The sequence below is a fragment of the Leuresthes tenuis genome, unplaced genomic scaffold (genome assembly GCF_036924035.1).
Source record: "Leuresthes tenuis unplaced genomic scaffold, fLeuTen1.0.hap1 SCAF_1, whole genome shotgun sequence".
In the NCBI taxonomy this organism is placed as follows: Eukaryota; Metazoa; Chordata; class Actinopteri; order Atheriniformes; family Atherinopsidae; genus Leuresthes; species Leuresthes tenuis.
Genome location: NW_027325355.1, coordinates 32,921,700 through 32,947,152, shown reverse-complemented (window position 1 = coordinate 32,947,152; position 25,453 = coordinate 32,921,700). Strand labels below are relative to the sequence as shown.

General features: G+C 43.8%; 1 protein-coding gene across 4 annotated transcripts in view; it reads left to right on the top strand.

Moving 5' to 3' along the window:
• agap1 (ArfGAP with GTPase domain, ankyrin repeat and PH domain 1) overlaps positions 1-25,453 on the top strand; it is a 177,775-nt gene that overhangs the window by 89,348 nt on the left and 62,974 nt on the right. For all 4 annotated transcript variants that reach the window (XM_072379159.1, XM_072379158.1, XM_072379157.1 and 1 more), the window contains 3 exons: positions 4,319-4,446; positions 4,830-4,985; positions 6,349-6,441. In XM_072379159.1, coding sequence (XP_072235260.1) covers positions 4,319-4,446; positions 4,830-4,985; positions 6,349-6,441 — 377 coding nt within the window. The remainder of the gene's footprint in view (positions 1-4,318; positions 4,447-4,829; positions 4,986-6,348; positions 6,442-25,453) is intronic.

The following is a 25,453-nucleotide window of genomic DNA, read 5'->3' as shown; positions in this document are numbered from 1 at the left end:
GAGCTCTGTGGAACACCAGTTAGATCCCAGTATGGAGCCCTGGGGAACACCAGTTAGAACCCAGTATGGAGCCCTGTGGAACACCAGTTAGATCCCAGTATGGAGCCCTGGGGAACACCAGTTAGATCCCAGTATGGAGCCCTGTGGAACACCAGTTAGATTAACAGTATAACTTCTAAACGGAGGGGATGGAATGAAAAGGTTAAAAAAATCACCGGGTCCTTGTCTATAAAAACAAAAACTGAACAAAACACAGAAGCAGTGTGTGAAAAAGTAAGTGAACCCTCACTGCTTCCACAGAAATTAAGAGGGTGAGTAGCAACCAGGTGCTGCCAATCAATGCACTGATTAATTGATCATCAGTCAGTGTGAGCAGCTCTATTCACTTAGATTTTCACACACTGCTTCTGTTTTTGTTCAGTAAATAATGACACAGTGTAACATGTTGTTTTAGCTCAGCTGAGGAACAGGTGATTTTATAAAGAGTTCACTGTCTTTTGGACTGACGGCCATTAATCAGGCAGCGTTTGACTTCCCGTTTGACCGATTTTTCCCACATTTTGCCTCCACATCTGCAGCTCCACTGCTTGACTTTAAGGTGAGACGAGTGAAGCACTGCAGTGTCGCCCCCCCCCCTCTTTACGTCTCACCCGGTTGTGCAGCCCCGTCATAAATCTGATCAAAGGGGAGACATTTCCATTAGAAGGAATGGCAGCTTCTCAGAGCAGAACTGAGATTGATGGATAAAGTTAAATTGCATTAACCATGTAGTTTAAATATTTAGCACAGCCTTATCATAACTGTTCTTAACACTAAGGGTAATATACAGCCTGCCAGGTGCAGCACCGACCCGCTGACACGGAGTGACGAGTCAGTTTTGTTTGGCTGACAAACTGAACTGCAGCCAGACAATCAGCATCATGGGAGTCGGAGTGACTGCGCCCGAGCTTAATCAAAGCAACTAATCACCGTCTGAGCAGTCGCCTTCTTTCATCGCCGGTTCTTGTTCTCAGCGGCTTCTTTAAACAGTTTTCTCTTTCTTTTCGCTGCCCTTGGCTCGGCCCGATGTCACCTGGAGGTAAATGTTTACGACCGGCTCCTCATTAACGAAGCCGGGGGCTTTAACGAGCCCAATTAAAACAATGGCTTCATCTGTGAGAGCATGAAACAGGCCAGTGTTTATTGGAACAGAGATAATGGAGTCACTAAAGTCTTAACTCGCTCTTCACTCCACTCCTCAAACATCAGACGCAGCAGGACGATCTCTGCAAGCTTTGACCTGCTGGGACCAGAGTTTAGTCTCATTATCGATGGAATCTGACGGACTACAAATGTCAAAAGGAGGCTGGATGGTGCTGAGAAGGCACCAAAAGTTACTTTTTACCATGTTTTCTGTTGTATGAGCAACAGGGCTGTCAAACTCAACCCTTTAATCAAGTAAAATTCACTTATTTTATAATGTAACGGAGGCATGAATGTGACCAATGAGCCGCACTGTGGTTTTATTTAGAAATCAGGAAAGGGTGGACCCTAAACTTGGAGGTGAGAAGGTAAAATGGATAAATACAATATTTACTTCCATTATTTTCTGTTTGTATGTTGATAAAATAATAAAAAATATCCCTTTAAGGTTAGATACGCTTAAATATCTTAATCAATTGATTGCCCTTGTGATAAAGATCAATGTAGCTTCACATTTTAAAAAAAGAAACCTGGAACTGAATCAATGACCAACAGAAAATCTCTCATGGACTTAAAATAGCTCCAGTATGACTCGGTATATCGGGACCTGTGACCATGCAATCTGGCTTCCATTTAATTGGTGCCTTATTCTCCAGAACTTGATCCAATGGGTCAGCGGGACTGGTTCCACCTCGGTCCTGTGAGACTGTGGATGGTTTCTTGCACATTCAACACAGAAATCAGCAGCAATGACTGATTTATCCCATAAAATGAATTGTAACGCATGAAAAACATCTTCTGAACGTGATCAAGTTTAGTGGAGACCGACCTTAATACAGCGTGTGGTCCGTTTTATTTAGGGTTAGGGTCCATTTTATTTAGGGTTAGGGTCCATTTTATTTAGGGTTAGGGTCCATTTTATTTAAGGTTAGGGTTCGCTTTATTTAGGGTTAGGGTCCATTTTATTTAGGGTTAGGGTCCATTTTATTTAGGGTTAGGGTCCATTTTATTTAGAGTTAGGGTCCATTTTATTTAAGGTTAGGGTTCGCTTTATTTAGGGTTAGGGTCCATTTTATTTAGGGTTAGGGTCCATTTTATTTAGGGTTAGGGTCCATTTTATTTAGGGTTAGGGTCAATTTTATTTAGGGTTAGGGTCTATTTTATTTAGGGTTAGGGTCTATTTTATTTAGGGTTAGGGTCCATTTGATCCAGGGTTAGGGTCCATTTTATTTAAGGTTAGGGTCCATTTTATTTAGGGTTAGGGTCCATTTTATTTAAGGTTAGGGTCCATTTTATTTAGAGTTAGGGCCCATTTTATTTAGGGTTAGGGTCCATTTTATTTAGGGTTAGGGTCCATTTTATTTAGGGTTAGGGTCCATTTTATTTAGAGTTAGGGTCCATTTTATTTAAGGTTAGGGTTCGCTTTATTTAGGGTTAGGGTCCATTTTATTTAGGGTTAGGGTCCATTTTATTTAGGGTTAGGGTCCATTTTATTTAGGGTTAGGGTCAATTTTATTTAGGGTTAGGGTCTATTTTATTTAGGGTTAGGGTCTATTTTATTTAGGGTTAGGGTCCATTTGATCCAGGGTTAGGGTCCATTTTATTTAAGGTTAGGGTCCATTTTATTTAGGGTTAGGGTCCATTTTATTTAAGGTTAGGGTCCATTTTATTTAGAGTTAGGGCCCATTTTATTTAGGGTTAGGGTCCATTTTATTTAGGGTTAGGGTCCATTTTATTTAGAGTTAGGGCCCATTTTATTTAGGGTTAGGGTCCATTTTATTTAGGGTTAGGGTCCATTTTATTTAAGGTTAGGGTCCATTTTATTTAAGGTTAGGGTCCATTTTATTTAGAGTTAGGGTCCATTTGATCCAGGGTTAGGGTCCATTTTATTTAAGGTTAGGGTCCATTTTATTTAGAGTTAGGGCCCATTTTATTTAGGGTTAGGGTCCATTTGATCTAGGGTTAGGGTCCATTTGATCCAGGGTTAGGGTCCATTTTATTTAAGGTTAGGGTCCATTTTAGTCAGGGTTAGGGTCCATTTTATTTCAGGTTAGGGTCCATTTGTGTTAGGGTTAGGGTCTGCTTTATTTAGGGTTAGGGTATGTTTAGTGTCCAAGGTTGGTTAGTTTCCCCGATGGTTCCGTCCTGTTATCTAACACAGAGCGGCGCCGGCACTTTGCTGGACGGGTTTTGGGGCGAGATGGAGTTGGTGACCAACCAAACCAACAAAAACTTTATGATCATTGTTAAAAAGAAGAAGCAGAGATAATTCAGACCATCGAGAACCAGAGTTCATGTCCAGATGTAAAGTCAGACCACCAACACTTAGAGATGCTGACTGGTGATTATAACACTTCAAACAGCAGTTCAGAGTGAACCGGATGTTCGAAGGCGAGCTGAGTCACCGTCTCAGAACTACCACCTGTGGAAAAACTGAAAATGAAGCTTTGAGCAGCAGAAAGTCAAACTTTCACCTACAGTTTCCAGCTTACTTTTAATTTGTCCATCTTGGATGGTGTGAAAGAAGTCTGGAGATGGGATAAAAAGCCGATTAAAGGTCAACATCCAGTCATAATAAATGACAGAAGGGGTTAAATGTGTGCTGAAAGTGATTTTCATGCATAAAACAGCCTGAATGGGAGGATCAGGAGCAGGTTAGTCCCTGTCAGTCAGTGAATAACCTCTCTGTTTGCAGGCAGCCAATCGGAGGGGCTTGAATTGTCCGTAGTTGCTCTTCAGGTATTGATTAGCCTTCACTGGGCCTGATTTCAGCTGCAAGGAGTCATAGAAATGATGTTCAGCAGGTCATAACATGGAGGAAATCTAATGAGAAGAACCAAAGTTTATTTCAGGGACTTTTCAACCTCAAATTTAAACCACGAAACTGTAACTTTGACTACTTTGTGGCTGTCGGATGGAGCTGGGTGCAGACTGTAAAACGGCTCCTCTGGGAGGTTTTACAGCTTTGTGCACAGCGTCATAAAACCACTACACTGAAAGAATAACCAGTTACAGCTCAATAAAACAAGCTGCTTTCTGCACATCAAGCTGGGGCTGCAGGGGGGACAGGTGTGGGGGACAGGTGTGGGGGAAACGCCGGCCAGCAGGGGGAGTTCAACCTTTTTGTGTGTTGCAGTTGCCCAGAAGATCGTGGCCACCAGGAAGAAGCAGCAGCTGTCCATCGGGCCTTGCAAGTCGCTGCCAAACTCCCCGAGTCATTCGTCGGTGTGCGCCCCGCAGGTGTCGGCCGTCCACGTCAGCCAGGTGAGGGTCACACACCTGGACACCCTGAAATCCTCCGAAGGGACACTTTTGGTCCCTGTGAGGTGTCACTGAACTCCTTCTGGAAGTTTGAACTCTTAAAGCTGTTTTTAATGTTGATAAAGTCTCACTTTATTTGAAAAGAAGTTCCTCAGTGACACGAACAAACACCAGTTGTGGTTTTCGTGTTGAGGCAAACTGCAGCTGGAACATCTGGAGCCTCTCCTTCAGACCTTCATCGATTCCTCGTTAAAAGCCCCGCTGCAGAGGCGTCTTTACCTCCCTCACCAACCCTAACCCGGGGGGGCTTTATTCTGAGCACAAACCCTGATGTATTTGTGGGATTCCTCTGAGACACGCTGCCTGTTTGTTGTTGTTTGATACAGACGAGTAACGGCGGCGGCAGTTTGAGCGACTACTCATCGTCGGTGCCGTCCACGCCGAGCACCAGCCAGAAGGAGCTCCGTATCGACGTCCCGCAGACCACCAACACGCCAACACCCGTCCGCAAGCAGTCCAAGCGCCGCTCCAACCTCTTCACTGTGAGACCTCAATCGCTCTTCTGTCGAACTGATTATCTCGTAACGGGATGGGATCAAATCTGAGTCCAGGTCCAGACTGCTCTGGTTGCATTTACCTGAGATCTGTGGCATCAGTGGGGCTCTGCAGTGAATGAGCTGTAAACACAGCTGTGGTGTTTAAAGGGGGGCATTTTATCAGGAGGGGACACATTTCCTGAGCTCTCTTTCTCGGGGTGTCCTCTGAGATCGAAGGTTCGGCTTTGGTCCACCATCAAACCGTAGATTTAGACACAAATTACTGAAGAAGTTCATTATTAACGCAGGAGAGAGCTCAGATACTGTCTGCAGTGCAGAGCTCGATGCCTCTTTGTTTTCTTTAATCCATTAGAGGCTAACGTTAAGTTAACTTTCATGTTCATGGGCTACATTTTAAGGTCACAAGTTTGTTTTTTCTGCTGCTGCTGCTTTAGCTGCAGCTGCTGTTACTGCTGCTGCTTTAGCTGCTGATGCTTTAGCTGCTGCTGATGCTTTAGCTGCTGCTTTAGCTGCTGCTGCTTTAGCAGCTGCTTTAGCTGCTGCTGCTTTAGCTGCTTTAGCTGCAGCTGATGCTTTAGCTGCTTTAGCTGCTTCTGCAGCTGCTTCTGCTTTAGCTGCTGCTTTAGCTGCGGCTGCTTTAGCTGCTGCTGCTTTAGCTGCAGCTGATGCTTTAGCTGCTTTAGCTGCTTCTGCTTTAGCTGCTGCTGCTTTAGCTGCTTTAGCTGCTTCTGCAGCTGCTTCTGCTTTAGCTGCTGCTGCTTTAGCTGCTTTAGCTGCTTCTGCTTTAGCTGCTGCTGCTTTAGCTGCAGCTGCTTTAGCTGCAGCTGATGCTTTAGCTGCTTTAGCTGCTTCTGCTTTAGCTGCTGCTGCTTTAGCTGCTTTAGCTGCTTCTGCAGCTGCTTCTGCTTTAGCTGCTGATGCTTTAGCTGCTTTAGCTGCTTCTGCTTTAGCTGCTGCTGCTTTAGCTGCAGCTGCTTTAGCTGCAGCTGATGCTTTAGCTGCTTTAGCTGCTTCTGCTTTAGCTGCTGCTGCTTTAGCTGCTTTAGCTGCTGCTGCTTTAGCTGCTGCTGCTTTAGCTGCTTTAGCTGCTGCTGCTTTAGCTGCAGCTGCTTTAGCTGCAGCTGATGCTTTAGCTGCTTTAGCTGCTTCTGCTTTAGCTGCTGCTGCTTTAGCTGCTGCTGCTTTAGCTGCTGCTGCTTTAGCTGCTTTAGCTGCTGCTGCTTTAGCTGCTTTAGCTGCTGCTGCTTTAGCTGCAGCTGCTGTTGCTTTTGCTGCTGCTGCTGATGATGATGATGACGATGCTGCATTAAAAACAAATAACACAAATGTGTAATTTTCTGGTCCACAGTCGAGAAAGGCCAGCGAGCCGGATAAGGACAAGAAAGGCCTGGAGGCTCGAGCCGACAGCATCGGCAGCGGGCGGGCCATCCCCATCAAACAGGTGAGAGCGAGGCTGTGATGTTTGATGCCTCGGCCTTGATTAACAGCAAAATCACACACTTGACATCAATTAGGGCGAGGGGCTCTCCCGGGTCCTCCAAGCAGATCATTAGGAGAAGGAGTCGGAAGAGATCTGCCTCTTCCTCCTTTGTCCTCCCCTCCCTCTGTTCGGCCACTTCATCTTCCTCCTCTTGCCTTCAAAGCCGCCTCCTCTCCTCTCGCCTCCTTTTTGTCCTCCCCGAGCTCGGCGTTGGCTGCGGCATTTCAAAAGAATAAAAGAAGAAGAAGGGAAGCAGAGGATGAAGGGGAGAACGTCTGCACAACCTCAGCTCAAGCTGCGCTGGCGAGGAGAGCACCTGAACTGCTTTTCATTCGTCACAAACGAGCGTGTTGGACTTCACCGGGGTAGGGGGGCGACTCCCAACAAGCAAATCAGGCAATTAGCGCGCTGTAATCGCAGCCTCTCGTGTCGGCGCAGCGGCCTCGTTTGTAATCTCCTAATGAACAAATCGCATCTCTGATGAGGGGCCGCCTCGCTGGGAGAGCGCCGGCGAGATGCTCACTGACACAAGTGGAGGAGGGGGGGGGCACACGCTGCTGTTTGTGTTCGGGTCAGCGTTTAAGAAGAGAACCCGCTGTGCCGGTGCAGCAGAGATGGCGGTAATTGCCACCGAATGTGTGAACATCCTCCTTCAGCTCCCAGCGGCGTCACACGCCCCGGCCTCCTCTTCTTCTGTGGTGCTAATGCTGCCTGAGTGCAGGCTCCATAGCCACAGACACTCATTACGTAGTTAATCATTTCAGATAAAGCATGTCGGCTTGAATTTTGGAGGAGCGCAGAGCGTCTTGTTTTCACCGAACGTGGAGCTCATTTCTCATTTTCTGTCCTTTCTTTTCCCTTCTTTCGTCCAAACCTGAGCCCGAATCAGGCAGTTTGCAGCGTATTCTGAACACAGGCAGCAGCCTCTGTTGAAGCACAAATGAGCAGCTGTTTGATTTCTGCTGGAAAAGCCGGCGTCTGCATTTAGTTTCTATCCTCAGCCGAGTTTCAGCAGAAACAAAGACCAACGGGACCTCGGCTCAGCTGCTGGTTCAGCATCAACAGCACCTCTCCCAGGAGTTCAAACTTTAATCAGAACCAAGTTATTCCTACATCTGGTCGTGGTCATTTTGCACATTTACCACTTTAAAAAGATGATTGTGATCTGGATTCAGCCATTTTTCGTTCAGTTTGCGCCTCCTTCTTCTATGGTTCTGGCCTCACCTGAACGGATTCGGTTCATCATCATAATCATCAAAGGTCGCCTTAAAAAGGCGGCCCTGACCAGAGTGACTCGTGCTTGTTTGGGTGCTGTTGTTGGTGCTTTAGCTTTGCCACAGAGCAGAAAGGACGAAGAGCTGCTTCAGTGTGAGACTTCTACCTAAAACCAAGTCTTTGACACATATTATTTGTCTTAAAGTTGTAGACTATTTGTTCAGGTGCAGCTTTTAATCTGGTTAGCTTGAGCTCGTTTCTGGGAGCAATGATTGAAGTAGAAGTTAGTTGTAAAGCTGCTTTTAGACCAGATAGATGCACGAGTTTCCTGAGGATCAAGCCAGCTTGAACCAGTGCAGGATACAGCTCTGAGAGATTTATGTTGAGGTGTGTTTTCAGGCCTGAGTGGAGTCTGTGGCTGCATGCATACAAGAGCAGCATAATGACCTCTTTAGATTAAGTACGCTCGAAGAAGGCTGCGGTGCCCAACTAAGCGTGAAATTTACAAAAACATAAATATCAAATCAGTTTTCCAGATATCAGCACCAAGAATCAGAAAATATATCTCTGAAACATCTTAAAATATATCTCTGAAACGTTTTAAAATATATCTCTGAAACGTCTTAAAATATATCTCTGAAACATCTTAAAATATATCTATGAAACATCTTAAAATATATCTCTGAAACGTCTTAAAATATATCTCTGAAACATCTTAAAATATATCTCTGAAACATCTTAAAATATATCTCTGAAACATCTTAAAATATATCTCTGAAACGTCTTAAAATATATCTCTGAAACATCTTAAAATATATCTCTGAAACATCTTAAAATATATCTCTGAAACATCTTAAAATATATCTCTGAAACGTCTTAAAATATATCTCTAAAACATCTTAAAATATATCTATGAAACATCTTAAAATATATCTCTGAAACATCTTAAAATATATCTCTGAAACATCTTAAAATATATCTCTGAAACATCTTAAACTATATCTGAAACATCTTAAACTATATCTGAAAAATCTTAAAATATATCTGAAACGTCTTAAAATATATCTGAAACATCTTAAAATATATCTCTGAAACATCTTAAAATATATCTGAAACATCTTAAAATATATCTGAAACATCTTAAAATATATCTCTGAAACATCTTAAAATATATCTGAAACATCTTAAAATATATCTGAAACATCTTAAAATATATCTCTGAAACGTCTTAAAATATATCTGAAACATCTTAAAATATATCTGAAACCTCTTAAAATATATCTCTGAAACATCTTAAAATATATCTCTGAAACCTCTTAAAATATATCTCTGAAACCTCTTAAAATATATCTGAAACATCTTAAAATATATCTGAAACATCTTAAAATATATCTCTGAAACCTCTTAAAATATATCTCTGAAACCTCTTAAAATATATCTCTGAAACCTCTTAAAATATATCTGAAACATCTTAAAATATATCTGAAACATCTTAAAATATATCTCTGAAACATCTTGAAATATATCTCTGAAACATCTTAAAATATATCTCTGAAACCTCTTAAAATATATCTCTGAAACCTCTTAAAATATATCTCTGAAACATCTTAAAATATATATCTGAAACATCTTAAAATATATCTCTGAAACATCTTAAAATATATATCTGAAACATCTTAAAATATATCTCTGAAACATCTTAAAATATATCTCTGAAACGTCTAAAAATATATCTCTGAAACGTCTTAAAATATATCTGAAACATCTTAAAATATATCTCTGAAACCTCTTAAAATATATCTCTGAAACCTCTTAAAATATATCTGAAACATCTTAAAATATATCTGAAACATCTTAAAATATATCTCTGAAACATCTTGAAATATATCTCTGAAACATCTAAAAATATATCTCTGAAACGTCTTAAAATATATCTGAAACATCTTAAAATATATCTCTGAAACCTCTTAAAATATATCTCTGAAACCTCTTAAAATATATCTGAAACATCTTAAAATATATCTGAAACATCTTAAAATATATCTGAAACATCTTAAAATATATCTCTGAAACATCTTAAAATATATCTCTGAAACATCTTGAAATATATCTCTGAAACATCTTGAAATATATCTCTGAAACATCTTAAAATATATCGGAAACATCTTAAAATATATCTCTGAAACATCTTGAAATATATCTCTGAAACATCTTAAAATATATCGGAAACATCTTAAAATATATCTCTGAAACATCTTAAAATATATCTCTGAAACATCTTAAAATATATCTCTGAAACATCTTAAAATATATATCTGAAACATCTTAAAATATATCTCTGAAACATCTTAAAATATATCTCTGAAACATCTTAAAATATATATCTGAAACATCTTAAAATATATCTCTGAAACATCTTAAAATATATCTCTGAAACATCTTAAAATATATCTCTGAAACATCTTAAAATAAATCTCTGAAACATGTTTCCAGCTGCTGGGAAACCAAAAGGAATCACATGAACCTTTATTCTTGCAGCTTTTCTCATACTATAACTCTTCTAAGAGTCATTTTAATAATTTTATTTATATTCTTTTACACATTTTAATGCTCTGTGATACATCAACATATAAACCCAGCAGAGCTCTTAGATCCAAGGGTCAGCTGGTCCAGTCCAGAGTCATTTCAATCATTTTATTTCTATTCTTTTACACATTTTGATGCTTCTTCTGCTCCCGGCTGCAAAGCTTTTATTTTATGTGAAGCACCTTGAATAGTTTTGTACATAAATGAATAAATTTGACTTGATTTTGGCAAAGAGACACATCTTTTCATACGTAATCAGTAAATCTCAAAGAGCTCCTTTCCAAAAACATGCCAGAGCAGCGTGAAGATGTTTCTGTTCGTTTCATCACATCAGCAGACGAGTGCTGCGCAGAAACGTCTTCGTTATCACCCAGGATTCATTATCCAAAGTCACGTTAATGAGGCCGGACAAATGCCCGGCGTGGCAGACGCCCCCCCCCCCGCAGCAGGATAGAGCAGCAGAGGCAGCGCTGTGAGGCCAGGCAGCGAGCTTCCTCCTGTTGTATCTTTGGGAAGTGGACGGTAATTGATTTGATGGTTCCCTGTGGTCGCTCTCGCCTGCCTGCTCCTCAGAGCCGGCGACGGCTCGACACGCCGCAGACCTGCTCCCTAATCACACCGAGTTTTATTTACCCTGCTCTCCACGTTCAAGGTTCACCTGCCTTTTGCCCATTAACGCTCCATTTGCACTGCGTTAGCCTCGGTGTGCGTCCTCCCATTAGCAGCGTTCACACTCGCATTTAACGAGACGGCGGTCTGATGGTCACCTTTTCGCCTTCCAACGTGAACTCCAGCTGAAAAACACGCCAATCAGACGACTGTGTCACAGAAAACTGGGCATTTTGTGCTTTTCTGTGTGTAAAAACAACTACTTTACATAGTTACTTTATTTTTGTTCAGGCTGCAGTGCATCACACGTGTTCAGAAACACATCCAGATACGTCCAGATGTATGGATCCAAAGATAAGACCAACACAGCTGGAACTAAACACACTAAACCGGGATGGTTTATATTCAGTAAACTGGCATCTGAATCAGCTTTAATTGGAGCTTCTCAGCTAAAGACACCCTGCTTCCTGGTGCTGTTCAACCGGAAGGAACATCCAGATGTTTGGAGCTCCATTCTGTGATTTCAAGCTCGTCTTTTTCCTCTGAAACATCGGAGCACCTTTTGCTATCAGTGCATCTTTCTTTCTCAGGCGTTCTCAGTGACTTCTGAGCTGGTAAAAATGTCAGAGTCGATTAAAAGTTGGGGCACAAAGTTATTTCACTGTAACGTTTCAGCGGCGCCGTCTGTTCCATCGAAGGAAAGCAAAAGAGAAATGAGCATAAAGCATAAAGCCAGCTAACAGGAGAATTCTGCTTTCGTTTTCATGTCATTTCAGTGATTCTTCGTCTGTTAGCTTAGAAAGCTACGTTAGCTAGATTCATTTAGATGAACGGGTTTCTGCAGAAATCTGAATCCTCACAGCTTGTTGGACTCGAGTCCTTTTCTCGCTTCGGTCCATTTACTTCAGTGGAGATTTTCATGATAAATCATGGACTGATTTGGGAAGGATCCCAGAGATCAAGTGAACGAGTTGTTTTCTGTTGGGGGAAAAGTTTGTGGACAAATGAGGGACGAAGAATCGCGTCACATCGTTCGGACGCCATCAAGCTTTCAGTATTCGGTCTATTTGTGATAAATCACAGCCTGCAGCTTTAAGATTCTGTTTACGGACAGAAAGGTGAAGAAGAGGCATCTCTTTTGATAAATTGTATTGATTTTTCCAGAAATCGCCTGTCAGTCAAATCGTGGGGCAGAACCGTCTTCTTGCTCCTGTAGCGTTCGCTCTCTTCTCGAATCTCCTCCCAGCCACCCACTTCTTCCTGTTTTCCTTCTCCTGCATGTGTGCACGTGTTGAAGCCACTTATCGTCGGCCCTGATCTCATTAGAGCGACTCTCAGCGCGACTCTCCACAACTCGAGGTGTCACCGGTTCACTTCGCCTTTTGTTAACGGGGGAACGCCTTCGTTAAGAGAGTGCAGCGCTCATTAAAACCGCGCACACACAGGAACGTGTGGCGTGGCGGCGGCAACACAATTAGTCTGTATAAATGAGCACAAATACGCGTTTATACTCGTGTTTCTGTACCTGTGTGAATGCAAATAAACACTGAAGACACAGAAATGAGCACAAATACGCGTTTATACTCGTGTTTCTGTACCTGTGTGAATGCAAATAAACACTGAAGACACAGAAATGAGCACAAATACGCGTTTATACTCGTGTTTCTGTACCTGTGTGAATGCAAATAAACACTGAAGACACAGAAATTAGCACAAATACGCGTTTATACTCGTGTTTCTGTACCTGTGTGAATGCAAATAAACACTGAAGACACAGAAATGAGCACAAATACGCGTTTACTCGTGTTTCTGTACCTGTGTGAATGCAAATAAACACTGAAGACACAGAAATGAGCACAAATACACGTTTATACTCGTGTTTCTGTACCTGTGTGAATGCAAATAAACACTGAAGACACAGAAATGAACACAAATACACGTTTATACTCGTGTTTCTGTACCTGTGTGAATGCAAATAAACACTGAAGACACAGAAATGAGCACAAATACACGTTTATACTCGTGTTTCTGTACCTGTGTGAATGCAAATAAACACTGAAGACACAGAAATGAGCACAAATACACGTTTATACTCGTGTTTCTGTACCTGTGTGAATGCAAATAAACACTGAAGACACAGAAATGAGCACAAATACGCGTTTATACTCGTGTTTCTGTACCTGTGTGAATGCAAATAAACACTGAAGACACAGAAATGAGCACAAATACACGTTTATACTCGTGTTTCTGTACCTGTGTGAATGCAAATAAACACTGAAGACACAAAAATGAGCACAAATACGCGTTTATACTCGTGTTTCTGTACCTGTGTGAATGCAAATAAACACTGAAGACACAGAAATTAACACAAATAACTAAACAAGTGCTTGAAAGCTGCATCCAAAATGTACATTGAAGCTTCCCGGCTGAGAAAAGTGGCAGATATAAGATGGGGAATTGACTTTTTGTGTAAATTATTGCAAAAGATTCAGGGTTGTGAAGCTGTTTGACAAATGTTCATGTGCAGTCAAAGTGGCCTTCTTTTCCAGCCACTTGCTCTAATGTAACATGGATTAAAGGAGCCCCGAGTGAGGCTGTTTCGTAGCGAACCCCATGAGGGATAACATCCATCTCACCACCGAAAGGAAGCAGGCGTGGAGCTCAGGGAGGCCGGTGACACCGCTTCTTCTTCTGTTGTTAGAGAGCGATGCGTCCAGCTTTGTTTACGGAGGCTGTTGACGTCGCAGGGATCCTCCGACATCTGCTCCACGCTGCTAATTATCCGATAATTACCGGAGAGAGGCAGCGAGGCTCCCACATGTGTCTGTCGAGAGGTTGACCGAGGCTTTGAAAAGCAACAATCTGACAAATTAATTTCCTCCGACACAGCAGCAGCCGAGCGGGGGGGCAACTGACGCTTCGGAGAGGTTGTTGTGCTGTTTTTGTGGTCTTGATTTAACCTTTTAGAGCTCTGCTGAGTCCCAAGTGGAAGCTGTAACGCTCTGGATTTAAAAGAGCTGGTCGTGATGAAGCCAGAAAGCAGTAAAAGAGGGAGCTTTATGTCTTTTTCAGGCAGATAACTTGTGACTAATGATGGGGCGTTTTAGGAGAAAACCAAACATTTCAACCTTAGAAAACAGATGCTGGTTTAATTCATAAAGTTTCCTCCGGTTGAAAGGAAATCCACCGTCTCTCTGCTGCTCAAACGTCACTTTTTAGCAGCTTTTTGGAGGTTAAATGTGACTCGAATGAGTCGCCGAGCTGTGGGTATTTCCCACAAATTCTTAAGAATGTGTCGAAGGCTGTTGGTGTTTCTGTAACGTTGAAAGAGGTTTTTGTTAGTTTATTTAGATTCTTCTCCTGTAAATCTTCTCTTTCTGTGCTGGTATATCTGATCCAGAACCAGTTCGGTGCGTTTCGATGGCCTTAGACGCGATTCTTCTCCTGTAAATCTTCTCTTTCTGTGCTGGTATATCTGATCTGGAACCAGTTCGGTGCGTTTCGATGGCCTTAGATGCGATTCTTCTCCTGTAAATCTTCTCTTTCTGTGCTGGTATATCTGATCTGGAACCAGTTCGGTGCGTTTCGATGGCCTTAGATGCGATTCTTCTCCTGTAAATCTTCTCTTTCTGTGCTGGTATATCTGATCTGGAACCAGTTCGGTGCGTTTCGATGGCCTTAGACGCGATTCTTCTCCTGTAAATCTTCTCTTTCTGTGCTGGTATATCTGATCTGGAACCAGTTCGGTGCGTTTCGATGGCCTTAGACGCGATTCTTCTCCTGTAAATCTTCTCTTTCTGTGCTGGTATATCTGATCTAGAACCAGTTCGGTGCGTTTCGATGGCCTTAGACACGATTCTTCTCCTGTAAATCTTCTCTTTCTGTGCTGGTATATCTGATCTGGAACCAGTTCGGTGCGTTTCGATGGCCTTAGACGCGATTCTTCTCCTGTAAATCTTCTCTTTCTGTGCTGGTATATCTGATCTGGAACCAGTTCGGTGCGTTTCGATGGCCTTAGACGCGATTCTTCTCCTGTAAATCTTCTCTTTCTGTGCTGGTATATCTGATCCAGAACCAGTTCGGTGTGTTTCGATGGCCTTAGACGTGATTCTTCTCCTATAAATCTTCTCTTTCTGTGCTGGTATATCTGATCTGGAACCAGTTCGGTGTGTTTCGATGGCCTTAGACGCGATTCTTCTCCTGTAAATCTTCTCTTTCTGTGCTGGTATATCTGATCTGGAACCAGTTCGGTGCGTTTCGATGGCCATAGACGCGATTCTTCTCCTGTAAATCTTCTCTTTCTGTGCTGGTATATCTAATCTGGAACCAGTTCGGTGCGTTTCGATGGCCTTAGACGCGATTCTTCTCCTGTAAATCTTCTCTTTCTGTGCTGGTATATCTGATCTAGAACCAGTTCGGTGCGTTTCGATGGCCTTAGACACGATTCTTCTCCTGTAAATCTTCTCTTTCTGTGCTGGTATATCTAATCTGGAACCAGTTCGGTGCGTTTCGATGGCCTTAGACGCAATTCTTCTCCTGTAAATCTTCTCTTTCTGTGCTGGTATATCTGATCTGGAACCAGTTCGGTGCGTTTCGATGGCCTTAGACGCGATTCTTCTCCTGTAAATCTTCTCTTTCTGTGCTGGTATATCTAATCTGGAACCAGTTCGGTGCATTTCGATGGCCTTAGACGCGATTCTTCTCCTGTAAATCTTCTCATTCTGTGCTGGTATATCTGATCTGGAACCAGTTCGGTGCGTTTCGATGGCCTTAGACGCGATTCTTCTCCTGTAAATCTTCTCTTTCTGTGCTGGTATATCTAATCTGGAACCAGTTCGGTGCATTTCGATGGCCTTAGACGCGATTCTTCTCCTGTAAATCTTCTCTTTCTGTGCTGGTATATCTAATCTGGAACCAGTTCGGTGCATTTCGATGGCCTTAGACGCGATTCTTCTCCTGTAAATCTTCTCATTCTGTGCTGGTATATCTGATCTGGAACCAGTTCGGTGCGTTTCGATGGCCTTCCGCGTCAAACCAACTAAAACTTTCTCACTACTGAGTTCAAACACAGAATTCTTCTCATTTTGCCTTGTTTTACTACGTTAAAAATGTTTTTTGGCATTTAAAACCGAGGTGATAACAGGATCCAAAAGGAGGTACTGCACCTGTAGGGGGAGCTGTGATTTTGCAGTTATTCTTTTGAACTTTTTCTATCGTTTTCTTTAAAACATTTAAAACCGTGACCAGTTTTTGCTCCAACCAGAGTAAAGGGCAGTTAAATCTGAGGCGGCAGCAGACCGTCGCCGCCTCAGAACCGGTACTGGATGTTGTGGGTCAGCAGCAGGGTTCAGACCCTTCAGCTGGAGGTGTTAGAAACCTCCCACCGTCAGTAAAGATGTTTCCTGGGCAGCTCACAGATTTGCTGACCTCCTCTTGATGAACATTTGCTCCGTGGGCTTGTTTCTGAGCGTCTCCTTCCTCCTCTGAGGAGCTGATTGGTGCTTGTAATTGCCTCTCAGACGAGCGCTGGGCCGGGTGGTTTTGACAAGTCTACTCGTCCCCCCTCGGCGCCGGGCGCTTTGTAAGGAGTTAAATTGGATGGTTAATTCGGGTGTTATTTACCCTGTAATTCATTAGTGTCGCCCCGCCATTGGCAGCGGGCAGGCTGTAATTTCACGCTTCGCAATAAAAGATGTCTCATAATCTGCTTCATTTAGCAGCCAAAGAATTTAATGAAATTAACTGCAGCCCTAATTAAGACGGTGAATATTAAAGACCTGCTATCAAGGCTTTAACGAGGGTGACATGATCCGCCTTCCGCCGGATTGGAAAAATATAATTTCCCAGGGAAAGGTTGTCAGCGCTCGGAGCCATTTTGGCCATGATGACATTTTTGTCATGCACACTAACCCCTGGAAATGAGATTTTTCGGGGGGGTTGAGGGTGTGTTGGAGGGACGGAGCTCCCTTTTTAGATGGAGGAATAATTAAAAGAAGGAACACAGGCGTCAATCAGAGAGCATTTTTAGATGGTGCTCATTACGAACCTCCACGGAGGTGCTGCTCCGAGCTCGCCGGAGGTGTCCCGCTCGCTTTGTTGTTGCTCGCCGTCTGCGTCGGTGTGTTTGCGCCGGACAAAAGCGACTGTTGGTGAGGAAGAGGAGGCTGAGCGTGGAGCCGAGCAGGGGCCAGGCTTTTTATCCACTAATGAATTGAGACTGCTGAAGTAAGGTTTGGATAATTGAGTTTCTAATTAATTACCCAGAACTCTTATCAGATAAATCGGCTCCTCTTCGGCCCCCCTCTTCTTCTCTGGTGTTTTATTTGATCTGGTCTGCGTCCTGCTTCCTCTGAGCTCACCCTTCGCTGTCCTCGCCTCATCAGCGCCGACCTTGTCGTGGCCGGTTTGTTTCCACGTTGGTCGCTGCGTTTCTTCTCTGCTTTCCGTTTGACGGCAGGCGGCTCCGTCAGCCTCTGTGGCGACGGCCATCAGGTCAACGGGCTCCTGGGAAGAAGAAGGTCGCCCTGCAGTCCTTTCAACTCGTTGTTTTGGTAATGAATCTGAAATAATGACCGTAGATCTGCGCGTTGTTGGGCAGCCCCTGATGTTAACTCATCTGCTCCACGACGCCGTCATGAAGTCTTCTGATGGAAACCAGGCCCCAGATGTTAGCATCTGTATTTATTCTCTGAACAGTTAATCCACTGAACCCGAGAAGATGGGAGAACAGAACATAAAAGTCCTCTTTATTCACACTTAGCAGAATATTTTGTAATTTTAAAGAAAGTGATCCTTAAAGTCTTTAAATTCTGTTTATCTCTGTAGTTTTATTCATTTTCAGCTGAATTTTGGTCATTTTTAATCACAGAACATCACACCTGATTGGTTAAAGGACTGCCGGAATACGTTTTATAATTTTCTTTTGTAATTGTGTTAATTTTTCAGTTTGAAAAATGTAATAATGAGGTTCTGTACACATTCTGCAGAGAAAAACATGCATTTGTGTCTTTCATACTTTGTTCTTCTGATTATGGTTCAAAACAGTAAATCTGCAGTATTTTTGGCACTTGTTGTAATTCCTCCTTTAATATTTGCTGCTGATCCCTAAAATCATCTTTAACTTTTTATTTGCTTTTAATGGTGTACATTTTTATAGAAATTCTCTCCATTTCCTTCATCGATTGATCTATGATGAAATGTCTTCAGCAATGTGGCACCTCCCCACAGGGTTGTGCTGCACTGGGGCTGGGAAATGTTTCATATTTAAGGTTTTATTTCACTGTTTGGCTCTCACAACCTCTGTTTTTCCTCCTCTTTTGTTCCTTTAAGAAGCTGAAAGTGCTACCTCCCAACCAGACGCTTTTCATTGGGTAAAATCTCTACCTGTTCAGAGTTGAACCCTCAGGGGCCTGAGCCTGTTTTGGCCGTTTTTGGATGATTTTGCCTTTTTACACCACATAAAAACATAGCACAGTTATTTTTGACAGCAGGTGACCCCTAAGGGTCAAACGTTACTCAGTCAGTCCACAAAAAACAAACTAATCTTGAAAATACTGTTGTTTTATTGACCTGTTAGGTGAGTTTCAGATTCAGATCCAGGTCTGTGAGGCTTCAGCTGCTTCTTGTGGAGGTGAAATTCCCAGACAGCTCTTTCCTTTATCCCCTCTTGGGTATCGGAGGATTGAACTGCTGCAATCAGCTTTGCACATTCTCTGTCTGTCTGAGAGGATGATGGATGACCCTCGAGTGGCGCTCAGGCCGGATCAGATGGCCACCGCCATACAGCAGGGATCCCGCCGCCACCCCCTGCTTTGCTGTCGTCGGGGGTGACACCTCTAATTTAGCCTCCGGCTCTGGGGAGACGTCGAAGAACAAAAGGTCCCCGGACCCTTTGAGTTCTGGAGGGTTGTCCACGTCTTTTGCAGAGATATTAGCTCTGAGATCTGCTGTCAGGGCTTTCAACAGGCCGCGGAAGAGTCCATTGTCTGAGCAGAATGTGGGGGTGATTGAATGATTAGAGGGTAGATTAGTGCTTATCAGTGGGTGGGCAGGCGCTCAGAGAAAGTTTGCTCATCTGTGCAGAGAAAAAAGGAGTTTAACAAGGTTGATGTTCTTCCTGAAAGTTGTATTTCTCGAGCACCTTCCTTTCTTTGCGTGTAACCATCCGGTCGATTCCTCTTTTGGACGGATGCGGGACATGTGGCAGCTGCGCTCTTTAATCAGAGGCCTCGGGTACGAGCCCGCGAACATGTTCAGATGCGTCGCCTAACGAATGACTTCATCCGTCGGCTTCCCCGGAGCCAGCGACCTTTTCTGAAGCAGCGCCCTGTAATACTTCACCGAGGCGCAGAAGTGAAAAAGGAGGGACTGTGTTTTAGGGACGAACATCTATCTCTGAAGACGTTGTCCTGGTCGTAGCCTTTTGAACACAACTTGAACCCACAAACCTCACTAATGCCCTCCGTCGTTTTTGGATGCCTAACAAATGACTTCATCTCCTCGCCCCCCGAGCGAGCGACCTTTTCCTAAGCACTAGCCCTCAATACTTCACCGAGGCGCAGAAGCGCCTCAGCACGGAGGCAGAGAGTCTGTCTGAGGATGTATTTATCTCACATCTATCCTCTCATGTGGAGACCTTGTGAGCTGTCATGGCTGCCTCCCTCCTCCACCTCCCGAAGGTAAAATAAGAGTGTGTGTGTCACAGAGCCTGCGGAGGTGAAAAATGAAAGATATTACCCATCAGGAGGGTTTCAATTAGCCTTCCTCTCGCGCAAACTGATCGCTTGTCATCCTCAGGATGGATTGCTGGAATTAATCCACTGATGTCGTTGAAGGTTTGAGGAGAAAAGTGTAGAATGTTGGTTTAGTTCAGTTCAGGACCATTCAGGAATCCTTCTTTACTGCTTTTCTTTCTCAATTCTGTGGGGAATAAACCAAAATGCGGCTTTCCAAACATTTCTTCACTGTTTTTAATGAGAAGTGTTTGGTTTGGACTAAGTCTGTAAAACATGCGGGAAAAGCTTCAGCTCAGGGACAAACACAGGCCTCGATCCTCTTCTGCGTGATCCTAACCGTCAAATATCAGCCGAGAATTACCCAGAGCACCGTAATTACTAATGAGAAGTGTTTGGTTTGGACTAAGTCTGTAAAACATGCGGGAAAAGCTTCAGCTCAGGGAGAAACACAGGCCTCGATCCTCTTCTGCGTGATCCTAACCGTCAAATATCAGCCGAGAATTACCCAGAGCACCGTAATTACTAATGAGAAGTCTTTGGTTTGGACTAAGTCTGTAAATATGCGGGAAAAGCTTCAGCTCAGGGACAAACACAGGCCTCGATCCTCTTCTGCGTGATCCTAACCGTCAAATATCAGCCAAGAATTACCCAGAGCACCGTAATTACTAATGAGAAGTGTTTGGTTTGGACTAAGTCTGTAAAACATGCGGGAAAAGCTTCAGCTCAGGGACAAACACAGGCCTCGATCCTCTTCTGCGTGATCCTAACCATCAAATATCAGCCGAGAATTACCCAGAGCACCGTAATTACTAATGAGAAGTGTTTGGTTTGGACTAAGTCTGTAAAACATGCGGGAAAAGCTTCAGCTCAGGGACAAACACAGGCCTCGATCCTCTTCTGCGTGATCTTAACCGTCAAATATCAGCCGAGAATTACCCAGAGCACCGTAATTACTAATGAGAAGTGTTTGGTTTGGACTAAGTCTGTAAAACATGCGGGAAAAGCTTCAGCTCAGGGACAAACACAGGCCTCGATCCTCTTCTGCGTGATCCTAACCATCAAATATCAGCCGAGAATTACCCAGAGCACCGTAATTACTAATGAGAAGTGTTTGGTTTGGACTAAGTCTGTAAAACATGCGGGAAAAGCTTCAGCTCAGGGACAAACACAGGCCTCGATCCTCTTCTGCGTGATCCTAACCGTCAAATATCAGCCGAGAATTACCCAGAGCACCGTAATTACTAATGAGTCGTTTACTCAAGATCATCTCCAAGAAGTCTGAAAGCCTCCTTTTACCTAAAATATATGTACTTCTGTGGCTGAATGTCCCTTCAGCTGCAGAATCTCTGGTTTCCTGTGACTCAAAATAATTCAGCTGGACTTTAAGCACGATTGTCCCTTCATACTCGTGATAAAGCTCTCTGCTGGTGGGTGATGCTGAGGATCTGTTTGATTGACTGACGGGGATAAATCCCACATGACTGAGTTGACCTGGAAAGCCTTCGCTGATGTAAACACACGTCCTCTCAGTGCCTGGAAACATGTTGCCGCTCGGCGCTCACTAACAGGCAGTAATGGATGATCAGCTGGCCTGACAGCTGTACGGCTGCCGGCAGCTTTCACTTCAGCGCAGCAGGAAGCTCGTCAACTCCTGTTTAGCGCACCGTGGGGAAGTCCTGTTGTTGCACGAAAACACACACTCAGACTCACACTGCTGTTTCACTGCCTCATGACAGGAAAGTCCTGGAAATGATGAGTTCACTGGCTGTAATTACAGCGGGACATTTACACCGCTGTGGTGAGTTCACTGTCTAATTACAGCGGGACATTTACACCTCTGTGGTGAGTTCACTGTCTAATTACAGCGGGACATTTACACCTCTGTGGTGAGTTCACTGTCTAATTACAGCGGGACATTTACACCTCTGTGGTGAGTTCACTGTCTAATTACAGCGGGATATTTACACCTCTGTGGTGAGTTCACTGCCTGTAATTACAGCGGGACATTTACACCTCTGTGGTGAGTTCACTGTCTAATTACAGCGGGACATTTACACCTCTGTGGTGAGTTCACTGCCTGTAATTACAGCGGGACATTTACACCTCTGTGGTGAGTTCACTGTCTAATTACAGCGGGACATTTACACCTCTGTGGTGAGTTCACTGCCTGTAATTACAGCGGGACATTTACACCTCTGTGGTGAGTTCACTGTCTAATTACAGCGGGACATTTACACCTCTGTGGTGAGTTCACTGTCTAATTACAGCGGGACATTTACACCTCTGTGGTGAGTTCAGTGCCTGTAATTACAGCGGGACATTTACACCTCTGTGGTGAGTTCACTGTCTAATTACAGTGGGATATTTACACCTCTGTGGTGAGTTCACTGCCTGTAATTACAGCGGGATATTTACACCGCTGTGGTGAGTTCACTGTCTGTAATTACAGCAGGACATTTACACCTCTGTGGTGAGTTCACTGTCTGTAATTAAAGCGTGACATTTACACCTCTGTGGTGAGTTCACTGCCTGTAATTACAGCGGGACATTTACACCTCTGTGGTGAGTTCACTGTCTAATTACAGCGGGACATTTACACCTCTGTGGTGAGTTCACTGCCTGTAATTACAGCGGGACATTTACACCTCTGTGGTGAGTTCACTGTCTAATTACAGTGGGATATTTACACCTCTGTGGTGAGTTCACTGTCTGTAATTACAGCGGGACATTTACACCTCTGTGGTGAGTTCACTGTCTGTAATTACAGCAGGACATTTACACCTCTGTGGTGAGTTCACTGTCTGTAATTACAGCGGGACATTTACACCTCTGTGGTGAGTTCACTGTCTAATTACAGCGGGATATTTACACCTCTGTGGTGAGTTCACTGCCTGTAATTACAGCGGGACATTTACACCTCTGTGGTGAGTTCACTGTCTAATTACAGCGGGACATTTACACCTCTGTGGTGAGTTCACTGCCTGTAATTACAGCGGGACATTTACTCCTCTGTGGTGAGTTCACTGTCTAATTACAGCGGGACATTTACACCTCTGTGGTGAGTTCACTGTCTGTAATTACAGCGGGACATTTACACCTCTGTGGTGAGTTCACTGTCTGTAATTACAGCAGGACATTTACACCTCTGTGGTGAGTTCACTGTCTAATTACAGTGGGATATTTACACCTCTGTGGTGAGTTCACTGTCTAATTACAGCGGGACATTTACACCTCTGTGGTGAGTTCACTGGCTGTAATTACAGCGGAACATTCAGGCTCTGTGGTGAGTTCACTGCCTGTAATTACAGCAGGACATTTACACCGATGTGGTGAGTTCAGTGCCTGTAATTACAGCGGGACATTCAGACTCTGTGGTGAGTTCAGTGCCTGTAATTACAGCAGGACATTTACCCCTCTGTGGTGAGTTCACTGCCTGTAATTCCAGCGGGACATTCAGCCTAAATAAATCTGGCTCCTTCCTGCCAGCGCACCATCTCGTCCTTTACACCGCTGCCTGCGCTCCACTTCCCTCCTCGTCACTCTGAAGCTCTTCTTCGTGGCGTTATGTCACCGCCAATTACTGTGAGAGTGTCAGTGGCGCCGGGGTCACCCCGGGCCTGCCGCCCTGTCCCACCGCCACCCACCGCCTTAATGAAAGCTGAGCGGTCGGGCCGCCGTCCATCAGCCGGCCTGTCCGTCCCCCCCCCCCGGACCCCCTCCTTCACGGCTGGACTCTATTAATATCCTGCGTGGCGGCGTTAATGTTGCCGAGGTCCAGTGAAGTGACACGCGTGGCAGCACGGCTGTAATTGCTAATCAGCGGACAGTTTTATCCCCCGCCTCTGCTTCCCGATCCCTTCCCCTCGCCGCCTCTTTGACCTTCCTGCTCCCTTCCTCTCACCTAATGAATGCGGCTCAAATGAAGTGTGGGCGGCGGGCGGCGGGCGCTCGGCCTAAACGGCCGCTCAGCCGCAGCTGATGTGCGTAGGAGAGAGAAATAAAGACTCAGACGATTAAATAAGTGCTGATTTCCTCCACATCTTCTCTTTGGGCTCCGGTTTAACTTCCTGACGCTAAAATGTTGTTGTGAGTCTGAAAGCTCGTTATCTTCAGTCCGCAGAAGCTGCCGTTAATCAGCCGCAGGGCGGCGCCTTCTGAGTCAGAGCTGCAGCAGAACCTCTGTTCAGGCTCTAATTCCTGCGTTCACATCCTGTTAGAACCAGACACCGTGTTTGACTCCATGATGGCATCAGGCCACATTATCTGATAAAAACGGCCTTTTCTTCACATTTATCACACAACTAACTCTTCTGGAGAAAATAAAAGCTCTTTTTTATTGATATTTCATCAGTTCCTTTGTGTTTTAGAGACTCAGGAACCAGGTTAACATCCAGAATAACTTCATGATGAGATCTGAGTCCAAGATTTAAGTCTAAAAGCCTCATTTCTGCCAGACCTTCCTGTAACCTTTAAAGTGTCCTGATCAATAGTTCTGCAGCTTTCTGAAACCTTTAAAGTGTCCTGATCAATAGTTCTGCAGCTTTCTGTAACCTCTAAAGTGTCCTGATCAACAGTTCTGCAGCTTTCTGAAACCTTTAAAGTGTCCTGATCAACAGTTCTGCAGCTTTCTGAAACCTTTAAAGTGTCCTGATCAACAGTTCTGCAGCTTTCTGAAACCTTTAAAGTGTCCTGATCAACAGTTCTGCAGCTTTCTGAAACCTTTAAAGTGTCCTGATCAATAGTTCTGCAGCTTTCTGAAACCTTTAAAGTGTCCTGATCAATAGTTCTGCAGCTTTCTGTAACCTTTAAAGTGTCCTGATCAATAGTTCTGCAGCTTTCTGAAACCTTTAAAGTGTCCTGATCAACAGTTCTGCAGCTTTCTGAAACCTTTAAAGTGTCCTGATCAATAGTTCTGCAGCTTTCTGTAACCTTTAAAGTGTCCTGATCAATAGTTCTGCAGCTTTCTGAAACCTTTAAAGTGTCCTGATCAACAGTTCTGCAGCTTTCTGAAACCTTTAAAGTGTCCTGATCAATAGTTCTGCAGCTTTCTGTAACCTTTAAAGTGTCCTGATCAATAGTTCTGCAGCTTTCTGTAACCTTTAAAGTGTCCTGATCAATAGTTCTGCAGCTTTCTGAAGCCTTTAAAGTGTCCTGATCAACTGTTCTGCAGCTTTCTGAAACCTTTAAAGTGTCCTGATCAACAGTTCTGCAGCTTTCTGTAACCTTTAAAGTGTCCTGATCAACAGTTCTGCAGCTTTCTGTAACCTTTAAAGTGTCCTGATCAATAGTTCTGCAGCTTTCTGAAACCTTTAAAGTGTCCTGATCAATAGTTCTGCAGCTTTCTGAAGCCTTTAAAGTGTCCTGATCAACTGTTCTGCAGCTTTCTGAAACCTTTAAAGTGTCCTGATCAACAGTTCTGCAGCTTTCTGAAACCTTTAAAGTGTCCTGATCAATAGTTCTGCAGCTTTCTGAAACCTTTAAAGTGTCCTGATCAACAGTTCTGCAGCTTTCTGTAACCTTTAAAGTGTCCTGATCAACAGTTCTGCAGCTTTCTGAAGCCTTTAAAGTGTCCTGATCAATAGTTCTGCAGCTTTCTGTAACCTTTAAAGTGTCCTGATCAACAGTTCTGCAGCTTTCTGAAACCTTTAAAGTGTCCTGATCAATAGTTCTGCAGCTTTCTGTAACCTTTAAAGTGTCCTGATCAACAGTTCTGCAGCTTTCTGAAACCTTTAAAGTGTCCTGATCAATAGTTCAGCAGCTTTCTGAAACCTTTAAAGTGTCCTGATCAATAGTTCTGCTGCTTTCTGAAACCTTTAAAGTGTCCTGAT